We start from the raw sequence: 20,750 nt of genomic DNA on the forward strand, positions 1-20,750 counted from the left end.
AAATATGAATAGTGAATACAAAAATTACTTTGATTAAGTTTCAAGTTTGTCTATGAATTAGGTGACTGCAAAGTCAAGAAGGAAAATATAATTCATTATATAGGACTTGGTATAAGAAAAAAGAAGCAGTCTTTCCTAGCATTGAATTGTAAAGAAAAGTAGACACATGGACCTTTATATAAGAACATGAGATAACTGGAAAGATAATATCCAGGACAGTATATTTATAGCAATGCTGTTGAAAATTTCCCATGGCTGTTCCTTAAGTTAACTGTGATTTCCTCTATCAGGCAGACTATTAATAGTTATTAACCAATGCACACATGACTAACTAACCAAATAACTTTTGGAATGAAAGCATAAACAAAAGGATAATTTACTAAATATCTCTTTATTTGCTGTAGACAATGCCTACTGGGTTTTCAGCTATGGTGCATACATGATATCTACACAAAAATATAGTAGTTTACCCCAGGCTTCCCTCATGGCTTCCAATTATACAACTTTGTATCATACCCCCCTGTGCTTGTGGACAGAAAAAAACCATCCTTCTGCAACTCACAAAACTCACCTCCACCCCTCCTCCCTTCCCGTACATGCATACCATGATCTCCTGCTTCACCCCAAGTTCTGCAACTGTGGGTTTGCAGTTTCAATCTCTAATCTACAGCTTGGAAAATGCCATTCAACATTTAAGTTTCCTCTTCTGACTTTAAGAAACATCACAGACTTTTGTCCAGTATTAGTAAGAATCCTATTAGAAAGACCAGTTCTTCCCTATTTTTTGTCAGGGTCATTTGGGAATGGCACTAGGCATTCTGCAGGATGGCTGCACAATTCTGGGGATGCCCTTCTTTTTTTTTTTTTTAAGATTTATTTGTTTATTTTAGAAAGGAAGAGAGAGACAGAGAGAGCACAATGAGAGGGGAAGAGGGAGAAGGAGAGAGAGAATCTCAAACAAACTCCCTGCTGAGCTCAGAGCCCAACACAGGGCTCCATCTCAGGACCCTGAGATCATGATCTGAGCCGGAATCAAGAGGCGGGTGTTCAACCGACTGAGCCACCCAGGTGCCCCTCTGGGCATGCCCTTCCAAGGCAATTGTGTTACTTACCGAAATTGGGTGACACGAACTGACTCAAAATCTTGAATTCTTTTGAATGCTTCTTTAAGCTTACAAAGAGAGAAAGGGGCAATATGTTCATCTTTGTCCCCATACAAGAAAGATATTTCAGAAAAAAGTGATGCAGACAATAAATAAACCCACAGAACCACTGAAGAAAGAAAGAGATCCCACAGGGGGTGCTTGCATATTACACAAATGCAGTTCAAATGACAGCTGAGAATTGTACACACACACACACACACACACACACACACACGTCATTTATTTTTGAGTTTGCTAATAAAGATGGAAGAACCAATTGTTTAGAAGAGGGAATTGGGTGCCACATAATATAAATTTACCCAAAATCTGTTTTCTCCTTCACAAAAATAAGCCATACACTTCCATATGCATTTAAACTGAATCTATCTGGAAAGCATTTGTGTAGGTCTTCCGTGAAAATGGCACCTGAACGAGCAACCTCGGCAGACGGACACTGATTTAGTTTTTCTGTGACTTCATTACACAGTCCAGAATTTTGCTCAGTAATTCAGTTTAGCCCCTAACAAGCGAGGCTTCTCTATGGAACGAATCCCCAATGCTAACAATGGAGCCTAGAGCATGAAAAATTTTCTTTGGACAAATAAAAAACAGAACATAACCAAGAAGCCTTGCTAGAATATGACTCACGTAAATGAGCAAAAGGGAACACAAGAGAAATGGAAAGAAGTCAACTGCTAAAACTCTCCCAGAAAGAAAATGTTCAACATACGTCAGTTGTGGGCAATGTGATTAACTGCTCTGTAATAACTCATTGAACGTGAATAATTAAGAATAGGTATTAAACAAACATGCTGAATTGAAAACATCTGAACTTATGTTTAGCCAACAATGTCTTATGTAGTAAGTAGAAAGTGCTTACTTGAATTTCAATTCCAGTGGCGTATTTGGAGAATGAAGGAGAAGATGAATTCAAAAGGTCTTTGGCAAATCTTTCATTAATTTTGAAAGTGCCCCAAACCTCTATGGGAAATAAAAAGAGGTTTATAGATACAAAAATTACTCACTTGAATTTATTACAGCATAAAATTAGAGAAGTACATTTGAAGCCCATCTATCTAACAGCAATATTTCAATTTCTTCTTGTAATGAACGTTCACCTAAAATAATAGAGGAAGCATACGCAAAACTAGACTTCTCAGCTGTGGATTTGGAATATAACGAGAAGGTGCTGGTGATCAGGAAAACCTTGTAAGTAAGTAAATGTGTGGCCACCCACATGTGGTTAAGAAAGGCAATCACTTAACACTGAAATGTGTGCCCATCTAGGCATTGAGCTCAAACACTGTCCTTAGGAAAAAATTTTTAAAAAGAAAAAAACAATAAAACACTACTTGCTAACTCCAATATACCCCTTGCTTGCCCATCACTGGTGCTTTTCTGGGCTGGGATAAGTTGTTGCCCATTTTCATATGGACAAACCCTGTTTATCCTTCATTCAGGACCTACACAAATGTACCCCCACTGCAAGGCCTCTCCTGATCCCCCAACGCAAAGATTCTTTCCCTCCTCTAAATTCCTACAGTACTCTTCTCATCCCCCCTTTACAACCTCTTGTAGCAACATACTTGTTCGTGAGCATTTCTTGTGTTTCTACGAACCCACTCCACTTTGGGGAGACCCTTGTGAGTGTAATTCCTACCTGATCCATCTTTGTGTCTCTTCAAGGTGCATCAGACACAGACCACCTTTCACAAGGTAGGCTTTCACTCAAATTTGCTGAAGAAATTACACTGTCCTCTTTCTTGTATTACAGCCTAACCTCCCCAACTGGGCTGCTAATTCAGAGAGAGAGAAATGCTTCATTGTGTCCTCCCAAAATCTGCCTCAGATCTGGGTCTAAAGATGGTGTTTAATAAATATGTGTGGCCATCACGAATTGGCATGGTCCTGGGAAGGGGAGCCAGGAATGCCCAGGGAAGCTGGGTTATTTCAGGTTCTCCCTCTCTTTGCGTGGCTCTACCAAAAACCAGAGCTTTAAGAGAACCGGAGTAGTCTCTGAGGACACTTCCCAAGGTCCTTCCAGCGCTGGAGCCCATGTCATTTGGCTCCCTTCTTCATCCACTGAACACAAACCTAAGGTGCCTTAGCTCCCTCAGCTTCCACTGGTTTCCGAAGCTAGACTTTTCACTTTGTTTTGTTTTGGTGATGCAACATACTTGTTGGCCATCTAGAAAATATATTTCAGTATAAACACTATGTGTTCCTCCCTGCTCTCACACCTCTCGACTTCCCTTGTCTGGAAATTGATGTTGGCAAAAGCAATGAAGAGAAGGGAGGAAAAAAATTTGTATTTACTCAAGTAGTTCCCCTACTTGAGATTTCCGTGAATCCGCCTCAATCTCAATAAAATCATAGACTTGTGGAGCTGAGCTGGATGAAGGTTGAAGCGATGTCCAAACATCAACTCACACTTCTGAATTTTCTGCACTTGGAGGCTCTTGCAGTGTCCAGCTAAGCCTAGTGGGGTATATGGTTATTGCCCTTTGATGACCCTGCAAACACTAGCTCTGCCCAGGGACACAAAGTGTTAACATGTGGGTGAGGAGCTAGAGTTCCCCCTCCTCCCCCCACCTCTCCCCACCTCCTGTCCCCTGCCAGGGGCCAGAGCTCTCCTCCTGGCACCCTTCAGGGCTTACTTGTTCTTTCACAGAAATTGATGCTCTGGGTGAGGTTGTTGAGGTGACAGTGACAGCTCTGGAGTGCTCCAGCCGTGTGGAGGTAGCATTTGTGGGGATCAAGGCATGAGGGAGGAAACCAGGTGTAGCCGTGCTCACAGGCACACTGCAAAACCCCATTCTGGTTGCCACAGTCTGCACAAAAAAAGTAAAAATAAACAGAGCTTGGTCTCACGGGATCTGGTTAATAAACCGACCAGTGCTAAGCTCTCATCCTTGGCTCTGCCTTAGAATCTGAACCAAGTGTGTCTCACCAAGAGCTAGAAGGATAAAACTAGGATGGCAGTATGTTTAAGGTAAGGATATGTCAACTCAATAGATTGTGAGTCTGACACCAGACACCTAGCAAACATAAAATCAGGTGGCTGAGCTTAGAAGCCAAAAGAAGGATGGATGCCAAGTAGATAGCCCTTGGAATGGGAAAGAGAAGCAAAGAATGTGTGCTAACCCGACAGTTATCTAAGAGAGCTCTAGAAGCTATTTTTCCTCTATTTTATTGGAGACTCCTCCCATCCATCTATTACCATTCTCAGGTAGGTCCCATAAGCAAGATGGCAAACACCGACCGACTTTTTTTTTTCTTGAAAGTCATGAAGAAAAATTCCATCAGCCAATTCTGTATGCTTATTCCCTACTGACTGACCTAAAACACCCATCAAAAGGCATTCCTCTATAATAGACAAAAAATTGGGACTAAGTCACCAGGCTTCTTTGTGAAAATATGCATTATAATATACAGTGAATGGTTCTCAAACTTTGTCAGGTGTCAGTATCACCTCGAGAGTCTCATCCCAAAGTTTCAGATTCAGTAAATCTGGGATGGGGCCAAGGATTTGCATTTCCATTAAGATCCCTGATATTGCTGCTGCTTCAAATCTGGGCACCACACTTCGAGAACACCTGCTTTAGACAAATGATTTAATGTCTCTGAAACCCAGGATTGCGATCATTAGTGCTGTTTGTCAATTACTTCTTGCTCTTTTCTGGGCACATAGTAGGATTACATATCCTGGCCCCCTGAGGTTGAATGGGGCCATGAAATCAGTTTGGGCCAATAAGTTGGGAGCAGAATTAATGTGTGTCACTTCCAAGTTAGAGAATTCAACTGCCAATGTGAAACCCTTGAGTGTTTTATTTCTTTTTGGCTCCAACTGGGTACATTTGAGATAGTGTGTGATTCATTAGCCTGGAATCCCAAGTGACCACATGAACATAACCCCGCTGGCAACCTGCAATAAAGATGTAGCATGAAGAAGAAGTAAAACATGTGTTCTTTCAAGCCACAGATATTGTGGGGATGATTGTCTCCACAGCATAACCTAACCTATACCGACTGTTACCGACTTCCCCCTTCCACTCCCAGCCCCCAGAGGGCAGATTTACATGTAGTGGCCTTTGCTCTAATAATCTTCACTGGTTCCTGTAACCATAACGATGGAGGCTTCAGAAGCTTCAGAAAATTCTTCAAGTCTCTCTTCTCCTTAGAATCTCGATAGGCCACCTGAAGCAGCAGCTCATACTCCTGGACTGGGCCTAGAGAGAGGAAGATAGTCAGGAGCCTTCTTTTTCAGTATGGGAGAGAAGTATTGCCAAGGAAGCCACCAGGAAGAATCATCACATGCACTCTGGGGGTCACGGGTTATGCCACGCTGCTAGTTACCGACTTCTGTTCATCCAGACGTTAAGTAAAAATTAGCATCCAGAGGAACACTGGCAGACAGCCCCACGTGGTCTAATCTATGTCTACTCTCCCACTTCTGCCAGGCCAGGTGCTCCCACTCTCCCTGACCCATCCCGGCATCAGTCACCCTCCTGACTTCACACAGCTCCTCAGGATGCATCCAAGGTCAAGTTTCAGGCATCAAGACCCAAGAGAGAAGAGGTGAGAAAATCCTAGTCACTCTTCCCTCTTGTTCTCCCAGCTCCAGTCTCCTTGAAGGATATTCAGTATAAAACCCCCGGTCTCACACTTTCCTCTCCAAAGAGCCCTTTTTTCTCCCATGAAGAGTTTTCAGTAATTAGTCAACTTTGAGTACCTTTTATGAAATGCAAAAGCAAAACCAAACCAAACCAAACCTTACTTGAGCCTTTATGCGCCCTCAGCTCCGCCTTACCACTCTTCAGCGGCACCTTTTGTTTCCCTAAGGAGAGGCCGTTACGTGTTCTGGGCTCAGGAGAATATGAATCCTAGGAGTAGTCTCCCACCCACAACTCACTTAGGCACATTCACATGAAACGTAGTGTGAGATTTCATGGTATTTCCAGATCATCCCAAGCTCATCTAAGCACCCCAGATTAGGAATGTAAGGACCTTAGAGAAAAAGAGGGAAAGAGTGAACATCCTTTTATCCTGGGTCTCTTTTGATTGCCACTGGCAGTGAAATCTCTTAGAAGTCTCAGATTTCTCAAGACATCCATGCTTTCTGCCGGGACAGATGAGATGGGGAGCTTCTCTGAGACTGTCCCATTTCTTAGGGGCCCAGGGAACCAGGCAGAAGGGAAATTTATAGAGAAGGAAATGAGCAGATCAATCCCTAGACTTCGGAGGTGGCAGTCAAGAAGGTAGCAGGAAGCTGGCTGAGTCTGACATGTCCCAAACATGGACAAGGGCTTCCCGCTGTCATAACTTCTACCACCTCACTGCATAGAGCTTCAGCGCCGCCTCTCTTTGCAGATTGGAACCTCTGTCCCAGGTCTTGGGAGCCACACCAAGGAGGGAAAGCTAAGGGGACTCCTTCTCCCACTGCCCAAGCAGGTAAGAAGTGGGGGAACAGTCAGTGTCAGAGGCTCCTGGCACTGGTTCTAGAGCCAGACTGACTAGGTTTGCATCATCCCTCCTGCTCTGTGTCTTAATTTCAGCATCTGTAAAATAAAGATGACCGTTGTGCCTAAATCAGAGGGTCATTGTGAGGATTTAATTCATCTAAGGCACTTAAAATAGTGCCTGGCACCTAGGAACAGCGCATTAAATACTAACTGTAGTTTTACTGTCAGAGAAAATGTTTTCATGACATTCCAAGTTGAATTTTTATTTCATTTACTGGAGAATTGCAGCCTTGTGTGGTGGAAGTTCAATGACACCATTAGCACACTGTTGTATGAGAGATCACTGCCCTGCAGAAAGGCTTTTGTGGACTGACCTAACAACCATCTGCGTGCATCATTGTTTCCATGAGGAAATATATGCAGTGCTTGAAACATCAGAACAACAAATTAAATTCCAGAACACAACCTATTCCTAGACTGAGGGTTGCACCCACTAATTACACTGTTGGGATTGAGATAAGGAAGGAAAGGAAGAGTATGGAATAGCTACTTCTCAGGTATGGTGCAGGATACTATGCCTTTATGTATTATTTAATCTTCACAAATGTTTTGCTAGTACAGATTGCCATTATGCTCATTTCCCAGATTTGAGGTGTTTAATAGTGTTTTAAAGGTCCTATGGCCAGAAGCAGCACTGAGGTTGGCACCCTGGTCCCTTAGCACCAGGTCTACTGCACCACACTCCCTAAGGGAGACTCACCTGGATGCTTTTTCTTATTCACACTGAGTCCTCTTTTTGTTTTGATGCCTTCATTTCTCTGTTTAAAAGAAAACAAGAATAATTATGGAAGGGTTTGGTAAAGATGTACTTCCTAAGGCCTTGTTGGATCTCCGGATGAACTGAAATTATGGATCTAAAATCCAAATCAGGGATGGTGGAGAGGCAGCTAGGGAAGGCCTCCCTGAGGCAACTTTTGGGCACAATGCTGAAGGAGGTGAGGAAGTAAGGATCCCTGGAGAAAGAACTTTCCTAGCAGAGGGAATAGCACATGCAATGGCCCTGGGGTAAGCGTATGCCTAGCATGTGAGAACAGAGCAAGGAGGCCAGAGTTGCCCAGTGGAGTGGGTAAGGGGAGAGGGGGAGGAAGTGAGATCAGAGATTATCTCCAAGGAGGTAGGCTGTGTAGATCTTTATAAGGCAATGGCTTGGTTTTTACTCGAGTGAGATGGGAACCCACCAGAGAGCTCTGAACAGAGGTGAGAGTGCTCTACTCTACTTTTTGGATGGCTCAATCCTGTAGCCATGTTAGGAATAGACAAGCACAGAAGCAATGACAGCATCCTAGGAGTTACTGAAATAACACAGGTGAGAGATACTGTGAGAGATACTGAAGGTGTGGATTAAGGTGGTAGCCATAGAGGTAGTGAGAAATGTTTGAATTCTGGGTGTACTTTAAAGATAAAGCAAAACAAAACAAGAGCCAACGATTTAGATAGGGATTATGGAAAGAGTCAAATATGAAAATCAGTTTTTTGCCCAAGGACAATGGAAGGACATTGATACCACTTGCTGAGATGAGAAAGGAGAAGCAGGTTTGGTGAGAAAAAAAAAATCAAGAATTTAATTTTGGACGTATTAAGTTAAGGGGCCTATCGGACACCCAACTGGAGATACCATGGAGGTATTAGATACGTGGGTATAGAGTTCAGAGCAGAAGGCTGAGATGCAGATGTAAATTTGGGAGCCATCAGGGTATAGAAAACCTTAAAACCATGATCCTAGATGAAAGGGTCAAGAAAGTGAGTGTAGTGAAGGAAGAGAGTCCCAGGATTGACCATGCCATTCTTTATGGCTTTCCTCGGTCAAAGAAGCCATAGAAAGAAATGTGCTGAGCTACAGGAGATCTCCAAGATGGCTCGGTCTGGGTTCCTTATTTTGTAGTTAGGTCCTTTAAATTCCAAGAGATGAAACTGTTTGTCCAAGGCTACACACAGCTAACGTGGATCCTATTGAGACAAGGACCCAAGACTCCTGATTTCAAGTCTATTAAATTATGTAGTTCCAGTGGTGGAGACGGGTTTTCAAAGTGCAGAGGGAGAGGGGAGGTGGTAGGGAGGGAAAACGAGGCATAGGCCAACTCACCCCCAGGAAGCCTTCCCGGCCTTCAATGAGGGTGAAGAAAGAGAGGAGCCAGACCGCGCAGACTTGCATCTTCAGCAGGCCTCCCTCCTCCTCCTGGACTCAACGTAAACAACCTGGGCCGCAGTCTGTGGCTAGACAACAGATGAACCATGCAAGGCTGAGGCACGAAAACAAGTCCTTCGAGACAAAATGTAAAAATGTACACAATGGTAGGGCCTAACTGAGCGAATCAGAAGCCCCAAGTGGTTGATGGTTTTTCAACTTCGAATATGTAGCCTGAGATACCATTACTTCCACTCCAGTTGCAGAAGTAGGAAGTTTCCATCTTTACAAACTGCCTAGAAAATTGCTCAAGAGCTCTCTTCTTGATGATCACATTTGACAAAACACAGGCTATTTTAAAATCATGACTTGCTTAACTTTGCCACCAAATGCATTTAACATCCAGCCTTTTTATATTTCATGGTTGCCTTTTCATCTCAGTAAAAACAAGCATTAAAATAACCAAAGATCCTTAGAACCATGAATACAAAGGTAGAATCAGAGGGTTTAAGCATAAAAATAATAATGAATCAATCCAGCAAATTTCTTTCTTCATAGTTGATGTAATTATCAACAAATTATCCTCAAGTTTATGCTTATGTCAGAATAATTTGGACAAAATTCAGCACATAGTCATGGTCACAAAATTAACTATGTATACCCAAGTTATTTGGTGTCAACAACAACAACAAAATCACCGTAAGTTAGAACGGTTCTGTCCAATATGGTAGCCAATGGATACATATGGTGACCTAAATTTTAATTTTAATTACAACAAAATGAAATGAAATGAAATTTCTCAGTCACACTAGCCACATTTCAAGTGCTCAATACCCACATGTAACTAGGAGCTACCAATGTCAGGCAGTGAAGACACAGAACACTTCCACTATTTTTTTGAAAGATTTATTTCTTTCTTTATTTATTATTTTGAGAGAGAGAAAGAGAGTGCACACGGGGAGAGGCAGAGGGACAGGAGAGAGAGAATCTCAAGCAGTCTCAATGCTGAGCGGGGACCCGGATATGGGGCTTGATCCCACAACCCTGAGATCATGACCTGAGACGAAATCAAGAGCCAGACGCTCATCTGACCGAGCCACCCAGGCGCCCCAGAACACTTCCATTATTGCCAAAAGTTTTCTCAGGCATGGAATAATATTCAGCCTTAAAACAGAAGGAAATGCTGTCACATGATACAACGTGGATAAACCTCAAGGACCTTAGATTTAAAAATAGAAGCCAATCGGAAAAAGACAAATCCTGTATGCTTCCACTTCTATGAAGTATCTAAAGAAGTCAAGCTCATAGAAACAGAAAGTAGAATGGTGGCTGCCAAGGGCTTGGTGGAGGGGAAAACAGGGACTTATTATTTAATGGGTGTAAGTTTCAGGGTTGCCGGACAAGAAAGTTCCAGAGCTCTGATGCCCAACAATGCGAATGTACTTAAAACCACTGAAACTGCACAGTTACAAATGGTTAAGATGGTACATTCTGCGTTATGTGGGGTTTTAAACACCATTTTTTGAAAAGTTGTACTGGCCAGGATGGAAGGAAATGAAGGAATACATCCGTAGGGCCTCTCCGCGTTCTTTCATATCTCCATGGGAAAAAATGAAAAACTCTAATTCCCAAACTCACTACCTCACCATGAGAATAAGTGTCCTCAATTAGCAGCACAGAAAATGCAGAGCTGGACCCTCCCTTCCAGCCCTTCCCTAGTTTCCCCGGGTGTACTTAACCCTCCTAGAAACCGGACCATGCCTGACAGCGCTACCCCACACTTCGCTCTCTGATCTACAAAAAAAGAAAAAAGATGTTAGAGACAGGATAAAGACTACCATAGATGTGGCCTACATGTTAGCAGAGACCCTTTCCAGAGCTTTCTAGAGAAACATGAAAAGGAATGAAACACACAACTTTCATGTTTCCCTTCTCCCCTAAGCTGAATGGTCCTCTCCCGTCCCTACATTCTCGCTTGCCAAAGCTCCTCCAAAAATCTACCTAAGATCTGACTCTGAGCAACACCCTGTGCTCCAGATTGTTCTTCTAGATCATGCTTCTCTAAACTTATCTGCTCTGGGTCTTATTCGCTCTGGCCGGCTCTGTGCTTTCCAAAAGTGATAGGCATTTATCCATAGAGCAGGGGTTTCCAAACATTTTGATCAGGACCCATAAAAAGAAATATATTTTATAACGTGTATATATACACATATATAATAAAATGTATGAGTGTGTATGTATAAAAACCAAAACAGAATAGTTAAATAAGAAAACAGCTCTGTGAAACAGAACTTAATATTTCTGAGGTGTGCCCTTGATTATTCCTACTCTTTTTTTCCACGTTTTTACTTTAATTCCAGTTAGTTAATGTCAGTGCAAGATTAGTTTCAGGTGTACAATATAGTGATGCAACACTTCCATACAACACCCCGTGCTCATCACAACAAGTGCTCTCCTTCATCCCCATCACCTGTTTCACTCATCCCCCATCCACCGTGCCCTCTGCTAACCCTCAGTTTGTTCTCTCTAGTTAAAAGTCTATTTCTTGGTTTGCCTCTCTCTCTTTGTTTACCCTTTGCTCATTTGTTTTATTCTTTAAATTCCACACGAGTCATATGGTATTTGTCTTTCTCTGACTGACTTATTTCAGTTTAGCATAATATTCTCCATCTCCAGCCATGTCATTGCAAACGGCAAGATTTCATTCTTTTATATGACTGAGTAATATTCCATTGTATATATACCCCACATCTTCCTTACCCACTCATCCGCCAATGGACACTTGGTCTGTTTCCATAATGTGGCTATTGTAGACAATGTTGTTATAAATATTGGGGTGCATGTATCCCTTTGAATTAGTATTTTTGTATTCTTGGGTAAATACCTAGTAGTGTAATTTCTGGATTGTAGGGTAGTTCTATTTTTTTAAGATTTTATTTATTTATTTTATGACAGAGAGAGAGCGAGCAGGCAGAGGGAAAGAGAGAGAGAGGGAGAGAATCTCAAGTAGACTCTGGGCTGAGCACAGAACCTGATGCAGGGCTTGATCTCATGACCCTGAGGTCACGACCTGAGCTGAAACCAAGAGTCGGGTGCTTAACTGACAGAGGCACCCAGGTGCCCCAGGGTAGTTCTCTTTTTAACTTTTTGAGGAACCTCCATACTGTTTTCCAGAGTGGCTGCACCAGTTTGCATTTCCTCCGACAGTGTAAGAGGGTTCCCCTTTCTCCACATCCTCGCCAACATCTGTTGTTTCCTGTGTCGTTGATTTTAGCCATTCTGACAGGTGTGAGGTGATATCTCATTATAGTTTTGCTTTGCATGTCCTTGATGGTGAGTGATGCTGGCATCTTTTCATGTGTCTGTTGACCATCTGCATGTCTTATTTGGAAAAATGTCTATTCATGTCTTCTGCCCATCGTTTAATTGGATTATTCATTTTTGGGGTGTTGAGTTTTACAAGTTCTTTATATTTTTTGCATACTAACCCTGTATCAGATATGTCCTTTGCAAATATCTTCTCCCATTCCGTTGGTTATCTTGTAGTTTTGTTGATTGTTTCCCTCACTGTGCAGAAGCTTTTTATTTTGATGAAGTCCCAAGAGTTAATTTTTGCTTTTGTTTCCCTTGCCTGAAGAGACATATCTAGAAAGAAGTTGCTATGCCTGATGTCAAAGAGGTTACTTCCTGTGTTCTCCTCAAGGAGTTTTGCAGTTTCCTAACTCACATTGAGGTCTTTAATCCATTTTGAATTTATTTTCATGTATGGTAGAAGAAAGCGGTCCAGTTTCATTCTTCATGTGGCTGTCCAGTTTTCCCAGCACCATTTGTTGAAAAGACTGTCTTTTTCCCATTGGATATTCTTTCCTGTTTTGTCAAAGATTAATTGACCATATGGTTGTGGGTTCATTTCTGAGTTTTCTAATCTGTTCCATTGATCTATGTGTCTTTTTTTTGGTGCCAGTACCATACTGTTTTTATCACTATAGTTTTGTAATATAACTACTTGTCTTTATTTCATTTGTTTTTTGTTTTTGTTTTTGTTTCTGCTTTGGTAAATCGTCACATCCTACTAAATTGATTTACCAATACCTGCTTCGAGCGCAGCCACATTACAGAGGAAGCTTGTGCTCTTTCCAACCTCATTGTCACTTTTTCTCTACTTCCAGAGAAAACTTTTTAATGTCACTTCCTGACGCTGAGCACTATTGGGACCAGGTCTGTAGTGCTAGAGCTTTCAAAGAGGGAAACAGTCACCATGCATGTGGGTGTGACCTATCCTCTCCTCATGCCAGGGCCTGCTTCCAGATGGGAGGCCTGGTCCTTTTATGGCTCTTTCTCTCAATCATTTCTCTCAATATCTCTCTCTCTCTGAAAAATCTTCTTTCTCCCTCATGTTGTCCAGGCTTGAGCCTGCAAACCCAAGTCTAGAAAGCCTGGATGACAGCCTGGACATTACGAGGAAACTCTCTCCCATACTCTTGGCCTCTTTATCCCTTCGTCCTCCCATGTGGAGGGTGTATTCCAGGCTGTCTCTTGGACTTGCTAGAAATGGTAAATTGTTACTTACAGTCAGGGTTTCAAGACCAGTGATTCCTGGTCACTGTTCTGTAGGCCAATCATGAATAGCTAGACTCTAAAAAAGGAGGAGGAGAAGGGGGAGAGAGGGGGAAGGAAGAGGAGGGAGAGAAAGGAAAATATTTGGAGACTCATTAGAAAATACAGGTGCCCCCATCCCACCCTAAACCCTACTAAACCTTAGACAGGCCAGGCCCAGCCATGTGCATAATTAAAGCAACCAAGGGATGTCAGAGTTGTTATTCTAGACTGGTTCTGGAATGGGAAACAGGAGTTCAGCACTGAGGCCAAGCCTGTGATTTGAATTCTACTCTGGGGTATGGGACCAAAGCTCAAACTAGTCAAAATGTTTTCTTTGCTTCTTTGGTGCATACACCTCCTTCTGGGGTAATTGGAAGACTCAATTTCAGATAAATAATGACTAATTTTTTAGTGTTCAGTATGTGCCACACAATATTTGAGACACTGTTCATTGTCCAGAATTATTTGTTGGTTTTCTGAAATTCAAATTTAACTGGGCATCCTCTATTTAACAATTAGTCAATTTGGGAAAATGGTATCTCAAGGCACACGGGACCCAAGCACTGTGGCTGGATTGCCCAGGGTTCAGGGGCCAGCTCTGACATTTGACAGGGTTTCCATACCTCAGTTTACTAATCTATCACATGGAGAAAACAGTATTAATTCAGAGGTTCTTAGGAGATCTGAATGCATTATTGCATGTAAAGTACCCAGAACAATGCCTCGCGGGTAGTAAGCCTCAATTATGGTTAGCAATTAATACTACATTACTGAAATTTAAATTTCATCACCACTCTTTATAGTTACTTGTTGAATTGTGTCAGAATTTGACTTCAATTGTGAGTCAGATTAACTTACCAAATAAAAAGTGCTCCCGGGTCAATGACCACCACGATGTAAATGGAAGGATGGGACCCAGCCTCAAGGTAATAAAAATACATTGTTAGAGTAACTGAATTATCTGACTCAAAAGAGAGTCCTCGACAGTGTGGATGTCAAGAAATACTCTGTGTGTGTGTGTGTGTGTGTGTGTGTGTCTGTGTGTCTGTGTGTGTCTGTGTCTGTGTGTCTGTGTGTGTGTCTGTGTGTCTGTGTGTCTGTGTGTCCAGGGTAATCTTAAACCCCACTTAACTCCGACTTTCCTAGAGGCAACCCTCATGGCATTTTCAGCACTTCCTTTCCAAGCTGAAAGGGTCCTGGTTATGAAAAACTTCTCGGAATCTGTGTGCCCCTGCCACAGACAAGGAGCTCTTGTTGATATCACAGTATGTGTGTTTACATCCCGTGCTCTGTGGCAGCTGGGGGCCGATGATGCCCGAACCACAGCTGTGTTGGCACCAGCTGCGGTGGGAAGGCGTGGTCATGGTAGAACCCCCCTCACTTCCTCGAATTCATTCAAGTGAATTCATTCCTGATAATCCCTGTCCTTCAGTTTCCAGAGAACAATCATTAGGATTTGCTACTGTGCCTCTGGAGAAGGCCGTCCATTGTCTCTCCATTCTTCCAGTTACGTATTTACGGGCTCCAAATATTAGTTATTTATGTCAACAGCTGTCACCTTATCAACAGTAGTGCTGAGTTGGAACTGCCCGCACCTACACTTCCCAACATTTTTAGCAACAGTCCAAACTTAGGCTCTGTTGCACACGTGGCTTGCTTTCCTGGCACCAATATTTATGGGATTGTTTCTTCCTCTATAAATAGAAGAATTCCCAGTAGAGTTGTCTCCCTCCTCTCTGTCCTGAGCTCACAGGAGCACACGTGCATACCACACACACACACATGTGCATTCATACACTATTGGAAACAGCAGATCTCCAGTTAGGATCTGAAGGACACCATGACTCAAATACAAGTGACTGTTTTACAGGCGGAGGACCTGTAAAACCTTGGTTTTATTTCACCCTGTGTTTTATAACTTTTTGGTAACATTTTCATTGGGATCTGCCTTTGTGGAGGAATCCTTGGGTCTTTTGCCTTTGAGACAAGTTTCTTTGTGCTGCTTTAAGTAGGCAGATGGAGTAGCCGTCAGATGAAAAGGTAGGTGGGGATAGAGAAAACCACCACTCCACATCTGGAAAACTACGGAGAGGTTTGGTGACTCTTGAGCTAGACGCATTTCTGAAAGAACTACGATTTAAAGTTATTTAAGATCTCAGTGACTGTCTGCAGAAACGTGTGCACGGTACAATTTTAAGGGTGTATTTTACATTTTCGCATGTTTTTCGTGTTTCTCTTGTGTACCATAATGGCAAAGAGCTGGATGACTTAGACTCTAACCACAGGTTTGTCTCTTACCTGTCAGAACTTGTGACAGTTAAAGAGAAAAGCGAACAATGCTGGAACTCAGTTTCCTCTTCTATAAAATAAGCAATAGGATAAGGTGAGCTCAGATCCACCCACATTTGGATTCTACTGTCATACACCCATTGCCCAGTTTCTCTTTGGGTATTATTTATTTATTCTTTTCTTTAGTGTCTGTTGGTCATCAAATCTAAGCTAGGAAAGATTTTAAAATTTTCCTGGGCTTTATACCTGTTTCCTCCTTAAACTTGTTATTATAATTCTGGGTTATCTGTTGAGATGGGCTGAGCACCTATTAAGAATGAAGTCCTTGGGTTGAGAAGAGAGGTGTGATTTTTAAGAATCCTAGGATCATAAGGCTGGAAGAGACAAAAGGAATGATTTAGCTCGGTCATTCCTTCCCCAGGACGCTTTACCAATCTGCTAAACTCTAATTTGTTCAACCACTGGATATTGAGAGCCTCTAATTTCCCAGGCACGGTGCCAGGCACTGGCGGTTCACAATACAGTCAGGCAGGGCATTCATACACGCTAGCTCCTCCCATTAAGGGAAACTCCAAAAGCAGTGATCCAGACCCACTTTTGAAAACAACTGCTGGGTGGCTAGGGTCTCTTTGTTCCCTATTTTAAACTCTGCAACGTTTCCTTGAATGGATCTCCCTTTAGAGTCCAGTATGTGACCCTACCTCCTCGTCGGGTCCTCTTCGATCCAAAAATTGAGAAACACTTTTTACAAGTCTGTGTGTCCTTTCCCACTCGTGGGACCTTTGGCTACAGAGCGTTTCTCATATTGCTGATGCTGTCGGCCCAGCACGGCTGTGTGCTCCCCAGTAACAAAGATTCTGGGCTTTTTAAAGCTTTTTCATCTGTACTTTGTATCTCAGCGAAGATACAGGATGATCTGTTGTTCTTAGTTCATCACCCAATACTTCTTCCGATGTCCTGGTAGAGTTCATTTCCTACAGACAAGTCCAGCTCAACTCCGTTGTAAGAGCCTGACTGCCACACTCAGGGGTTGGCTCTCTTCCAACCCCTTATAACTGAAGATTTTCTCCTCTCATTCATGGTTCGGTAGAGCCAACATTAGCACCAAGCCCTTAAAGGACGATTAGTGGCATTCCAGGGAAGGCGCCAAGATGCTTCTTCTAGCCAAGCCTTTGGCTCAGCAGTGGGGACCCAGCCTTCCCGGAATCCCCAGGTCGGGTTTATTTCCCATCTTCCCCGCATGATTCTGCTTACTTAGAGCGGGTAAAAACCCAAGGAATTTGAACTTCCTCTTACATTGTTCCCTTGAAAAAGTACTTGAATAGCACTTGAGGGAGGTGATGGTTACATGATAAGAAATAAGAGAAATTCTTTGTAATTTGCTAAATGCTCTCATATGTATCGATTTGCTTCTTTTGACAATCTTATAAATAAAGTGGGGATCATTTCTATTTCACACTTGCGGAAAAAGAGAAGGGTAAACCTAAATTCTAAATAAAAAGAGTTTATCAACTATTTCTCTCCCCAAAGAATCTAGTATTTTTCTTGGACTCTGAGCCAGTGCATTTTGTTGCTTGGGATATGATTTTAATAAGGTCTTGATTGTTAATTTGATGTCCATCTGAGTTCCTTACAAATAAGCTTTCTTTGTTCAAGAAAAAGAAGAATATCCATTTCAAAGCTATCCTCCTAGCAAATGTGAGTGTTGTCAGTGTCTAAGGATGAAAACACACTTTATCAGGCCTATTGGAAAGAACCAGAGAACAAGTTTGTGGCATCTTCCTATGCGAATGGTCAGATTAAAGATGCTACAAGCTTTTCTTGGGTACCTTTTTAGATAAGAGAAAAACGGATACCCAACTTTCATTCAATGCTTAGACTGATAAATCTTAATTATTTCAAATATACTTAAGAACATTCATTCTTTGTTTCCCTATGCCTATTAACAGTATTTTCATCATAAGTTCCTAATGAGTAAAAGCAGGTTTCCCAATCATATTCCCCAAATGCTTCTTCTAGACAAACAACCAGTTTCCTGGCATTCCACCTATCCTGCAAATATTACCGCAGTCCATACTCCAAAACCTCCCAGGCCCCACGCTATGTTCAGATAAAGAGCACACGCATGACGGTGGCAAATTAGTTCTTTAGATTCCTACAATCTGCCTTCAAACATTCCTTTCTGTTAAGCTTCTTCCTGTGCATCCTTAATTCTGGGCAAACTGGGATTTTTCCAGCTACTTCAAAAGGTCTATGCATTTTGAATTTTGATCAGCGTGGCCAAAATGCCCTCCCCATTTGTACACACCCCAGCGAGGCGTAGAAATGCCAGTTTCATCACACCGTCCCCAGCACCTTTTTTAAAGTTTGCCAAAATGATAGGCAAAATTTCTGTCTAATTGATTTAATTTTCATGTCTTTGATTTTCGCTAAGATTATGCCTTCTTTTTTTTCAGATGTTTATTAGCCATTTGTACTTTTTTTTTTTCCTGGCTTAACTTTTTAAGTCATTGTTCTAAGTTTTTCTATTGGAATGTTTACTTTTTCTTAAGAACTGCTTCTTTGGAATTTTTATATAACATGGATATTAGCTCTTTGTTACTTCTGGTATAAATTCTGTTAAAATTTTTTTAACTTTCTGTGTTCTGCACAAGAGCTCATGAAATCACATCTGTCACTCTTTCCCAAGATACATTTTAAACTAGGGGTTCTGCTCAAAAATCTTTTTTATGAAATGACTGTAAAAATATTCTTTTTTTTTTTTTCTAAACCTTCTTTAATCTTAAAATACGTTTAAACTTTTAATCCTTCTGGAGTTACTTTAGGTTTTGGTATGAAATAAGTGTTTATTTTCATTTTCCTCCAAATGAACAACCAGTTATCCCAACTATGTTTCTTGACTAAAACATTCTTTAGCAAGACACCTTGATAATTCTTTATCAGCTTTAAAGGCCACCTTCGTCGTATAATAAAATCCTGACTTAAATATCTGTAAATTCTACCGCTGTGTCTTTTCTTCTACTTACTTGTTTAATCGGTATTTTGGTCAACAACCTAGTAGAGTGTTACATGCCTCAGAAATAAATCATTAAGTTTCTTATGAGAAACAATTAGCCTGGGTCTCTAAGAGATTAAGCACAGGGAAGTCTTCAAGCAAAACTGGGCTAAACTACAAACACAAGTATGCAGGGTTTTCATGGAAAATATAATCTGCTTAATACCAAGTCTCTTCACCCAAAACTTCACAGGTGTGGATCTATCCCATTATGAAAAGCTACCCAATAGTGCGAATTTATAGTAAACGCCTGCTTATCCCTCACAATAAAGAAACTCATACAATCGGTTTTTTAAATTTCATCTTATGATAAAAAAGCAAACAAGGAAATTATCCAAGACTTCATTTAAAGTCTTTATTCTAAAAGACTTTATTTAAAACAAAATGAAAAACTAGGCTTCCAAGGTTTGTGGGTCTCAGAGATCAAGAACGGACATTTGCACCGAGGACCCGGAGACCCCACGGCGGCCATGAGAACCCCCATCAACAAGATTTAACTCCAGTTTGCCCAGTGTGAGAGCTACATACCTTACCGCTGTTTCCTTTACATCTCATTTATTCAACCGACTGCGCACGGGGAATTTACCACAACTCCATGAAATGCCTGGGCACTTCCACACTTGTTCATTCTCATGGATTTTCATTCGCAACATCTCAGAGTTCCGGGTTTCCACCTGCCATGGGACAGGAGCCTCTGAGACTCTCTGTGGCTTGCAGGGGAGGGGTGTGGTAAGAGAGCTTCCCTTCCCCACTGGTTTGGGTACTAGGGTTGTGGCTCTCAGCAAGTCTGGAACCAGCGGGGCGTGTGAGAGAGGATGTGTCAGGCCATGATGCTGTAGACCTTTCGCACTGTCTCTCCAAGTTTCTAGATTATTTTCACAGCTACTAAGACCAGGTATCTAGCCCCTCTGGAACTGTGGAGACAGACCCTGACATCCCGACAGCACTTCCCTGCTCACACACAACTCAAACTCCGTGATGTGTTTGGGAACAGGGTTTCCTCTTTTCTGTAGCTATGGGTATTTCCTGCCAAAGAACTTTAGAGAGAGAACAAGGTAGAATATTGTTAAAGTTGCAAATACATGTTTAGATTGGGTGGAACGCGGTTTCATAAGGAGTGGCGTTCAGCAAAACCGAATTCAGTGCCATTGTCCCAAGGACGCCGCTTGTCTACCTTCTGAGCTCTTCCCCCTTGTGACACACCCCTACCACTGGTGGCGCCCTTCAATACCCAGGACGCTCTTACTGCTTTCAGTTTGCCCTCGCTCCCAACCAAAGGGCTTAAATTAGTCACTTATACCCTAGTTTAAGTGAATGTGCTCATTTATTTTTTTTCCCAGAATAGTCGCATTCCTTTAATTGTGCAATGAATGACAGCAGAGGGCGTATGGATGCAAAAGTCTGGTGTTCCCCTTACCTTCAGCACAACAAGACATAAATCCTCTAATGGGAACTGTATCCCTACTTGGAAAAAAAATTAAAGAAATGTACTCTCTTTCTAGAGAAGTAGGACATGCATACCTACGAGGCACGTCAGCAACAACTCCCATCAATCTGTGGCTGTGCACAGAGAAAGGTTTGCAAGTCAACCTGAGAAGCCTCAACATGCATATACGTATTTTAAATCCTAATTTAAATCGTATTTTAAATCTTTTGTTTGTTTGTTTGGAAGATTTTATTTATTTACTTGACAGAGAGAGAGAGAGCGCACGTATACTCACAAGCAGGGGCAGCGACAGGCTGAGGGAGACGGAGAAGCAGACTCCCCACTGAGCAGGGAGCCCGACCTGGGGCTCGATCCCAGGACCCTGGGATCATGCCCTGAGCTGAAGGCAGACGCTTAACCAACTGAGCCACCCAGGAGCCCCTCTTATTTTAAATCTTAATGCTTATTGCCATCATTTTGCAAATCAAGTAACCAGAGCATGAAAAGCTAAATAATGTGCTCAAAGTTACAATACTGGCTAATAGTTGAGTAAAGTATTATTTTTGCAGCCGTTTTTGTTAGATTGTTT

The 20,750-nt window shown here is 42.1% G+C and overlaps 1 protein-coding gene across 1 annotated transcript in view; it reads right to left on the bottom strand.

Moving 5' to 3' along the window:
- The window catches only part of ADGRF1 (adhesion G protein-coupled receptor F1), a 32,290-nt gene extending 23,422 nt beyond the window's left edge, over positions 1-8,868 (bottom strand). The window contains exons 1-6 of the mRNA XM_040643564.1: positions 8,751-8,868; positions 7,368-7,425; positions 5,225-5,374; positions 3,803-3,976; positions 2,026-2,126; positions 1,113-1,171 (exon numbers count right to left, since the gene is read on the bottom strand). Coding sequence (XP_040499498.1) covers positions 1,113-1,171; positions 2,026-2,126; positions 3,803-3,976; positions 5,225-5,374; positions 7,368-7,425; positions 8,751-8,819 — 611 coding nt within the window. The 5' untranslated portion in view covers positions 8,820-8,868. The remainder of the gene's footprint in view (positions 1-1,112; positions 1,172-2,025; positions 2,127-3,802; positions 3,977-5,224; positions 5,375-7,367; positions 7,426-8,750) is intronic.
- Between the last annotated feature and the right edge of the window lie 11,882 nt (positions 8,869-20,750).

The sequence above is a fragment of the Ursus maritimus genome, unplaced genomic scaffold, assembly GCF_017311325.1.
Source record: "Ursus maritimus isolate PB19 unplaced genomic scaffold, ASM1731132v1 scaffold_29, whole genome shotgun sequence".
NCBI lineage: Eukaryota > Metazoa > Chordata > Mammalia > Carnivora > Ursidae > Ursus > Ursus maritimus.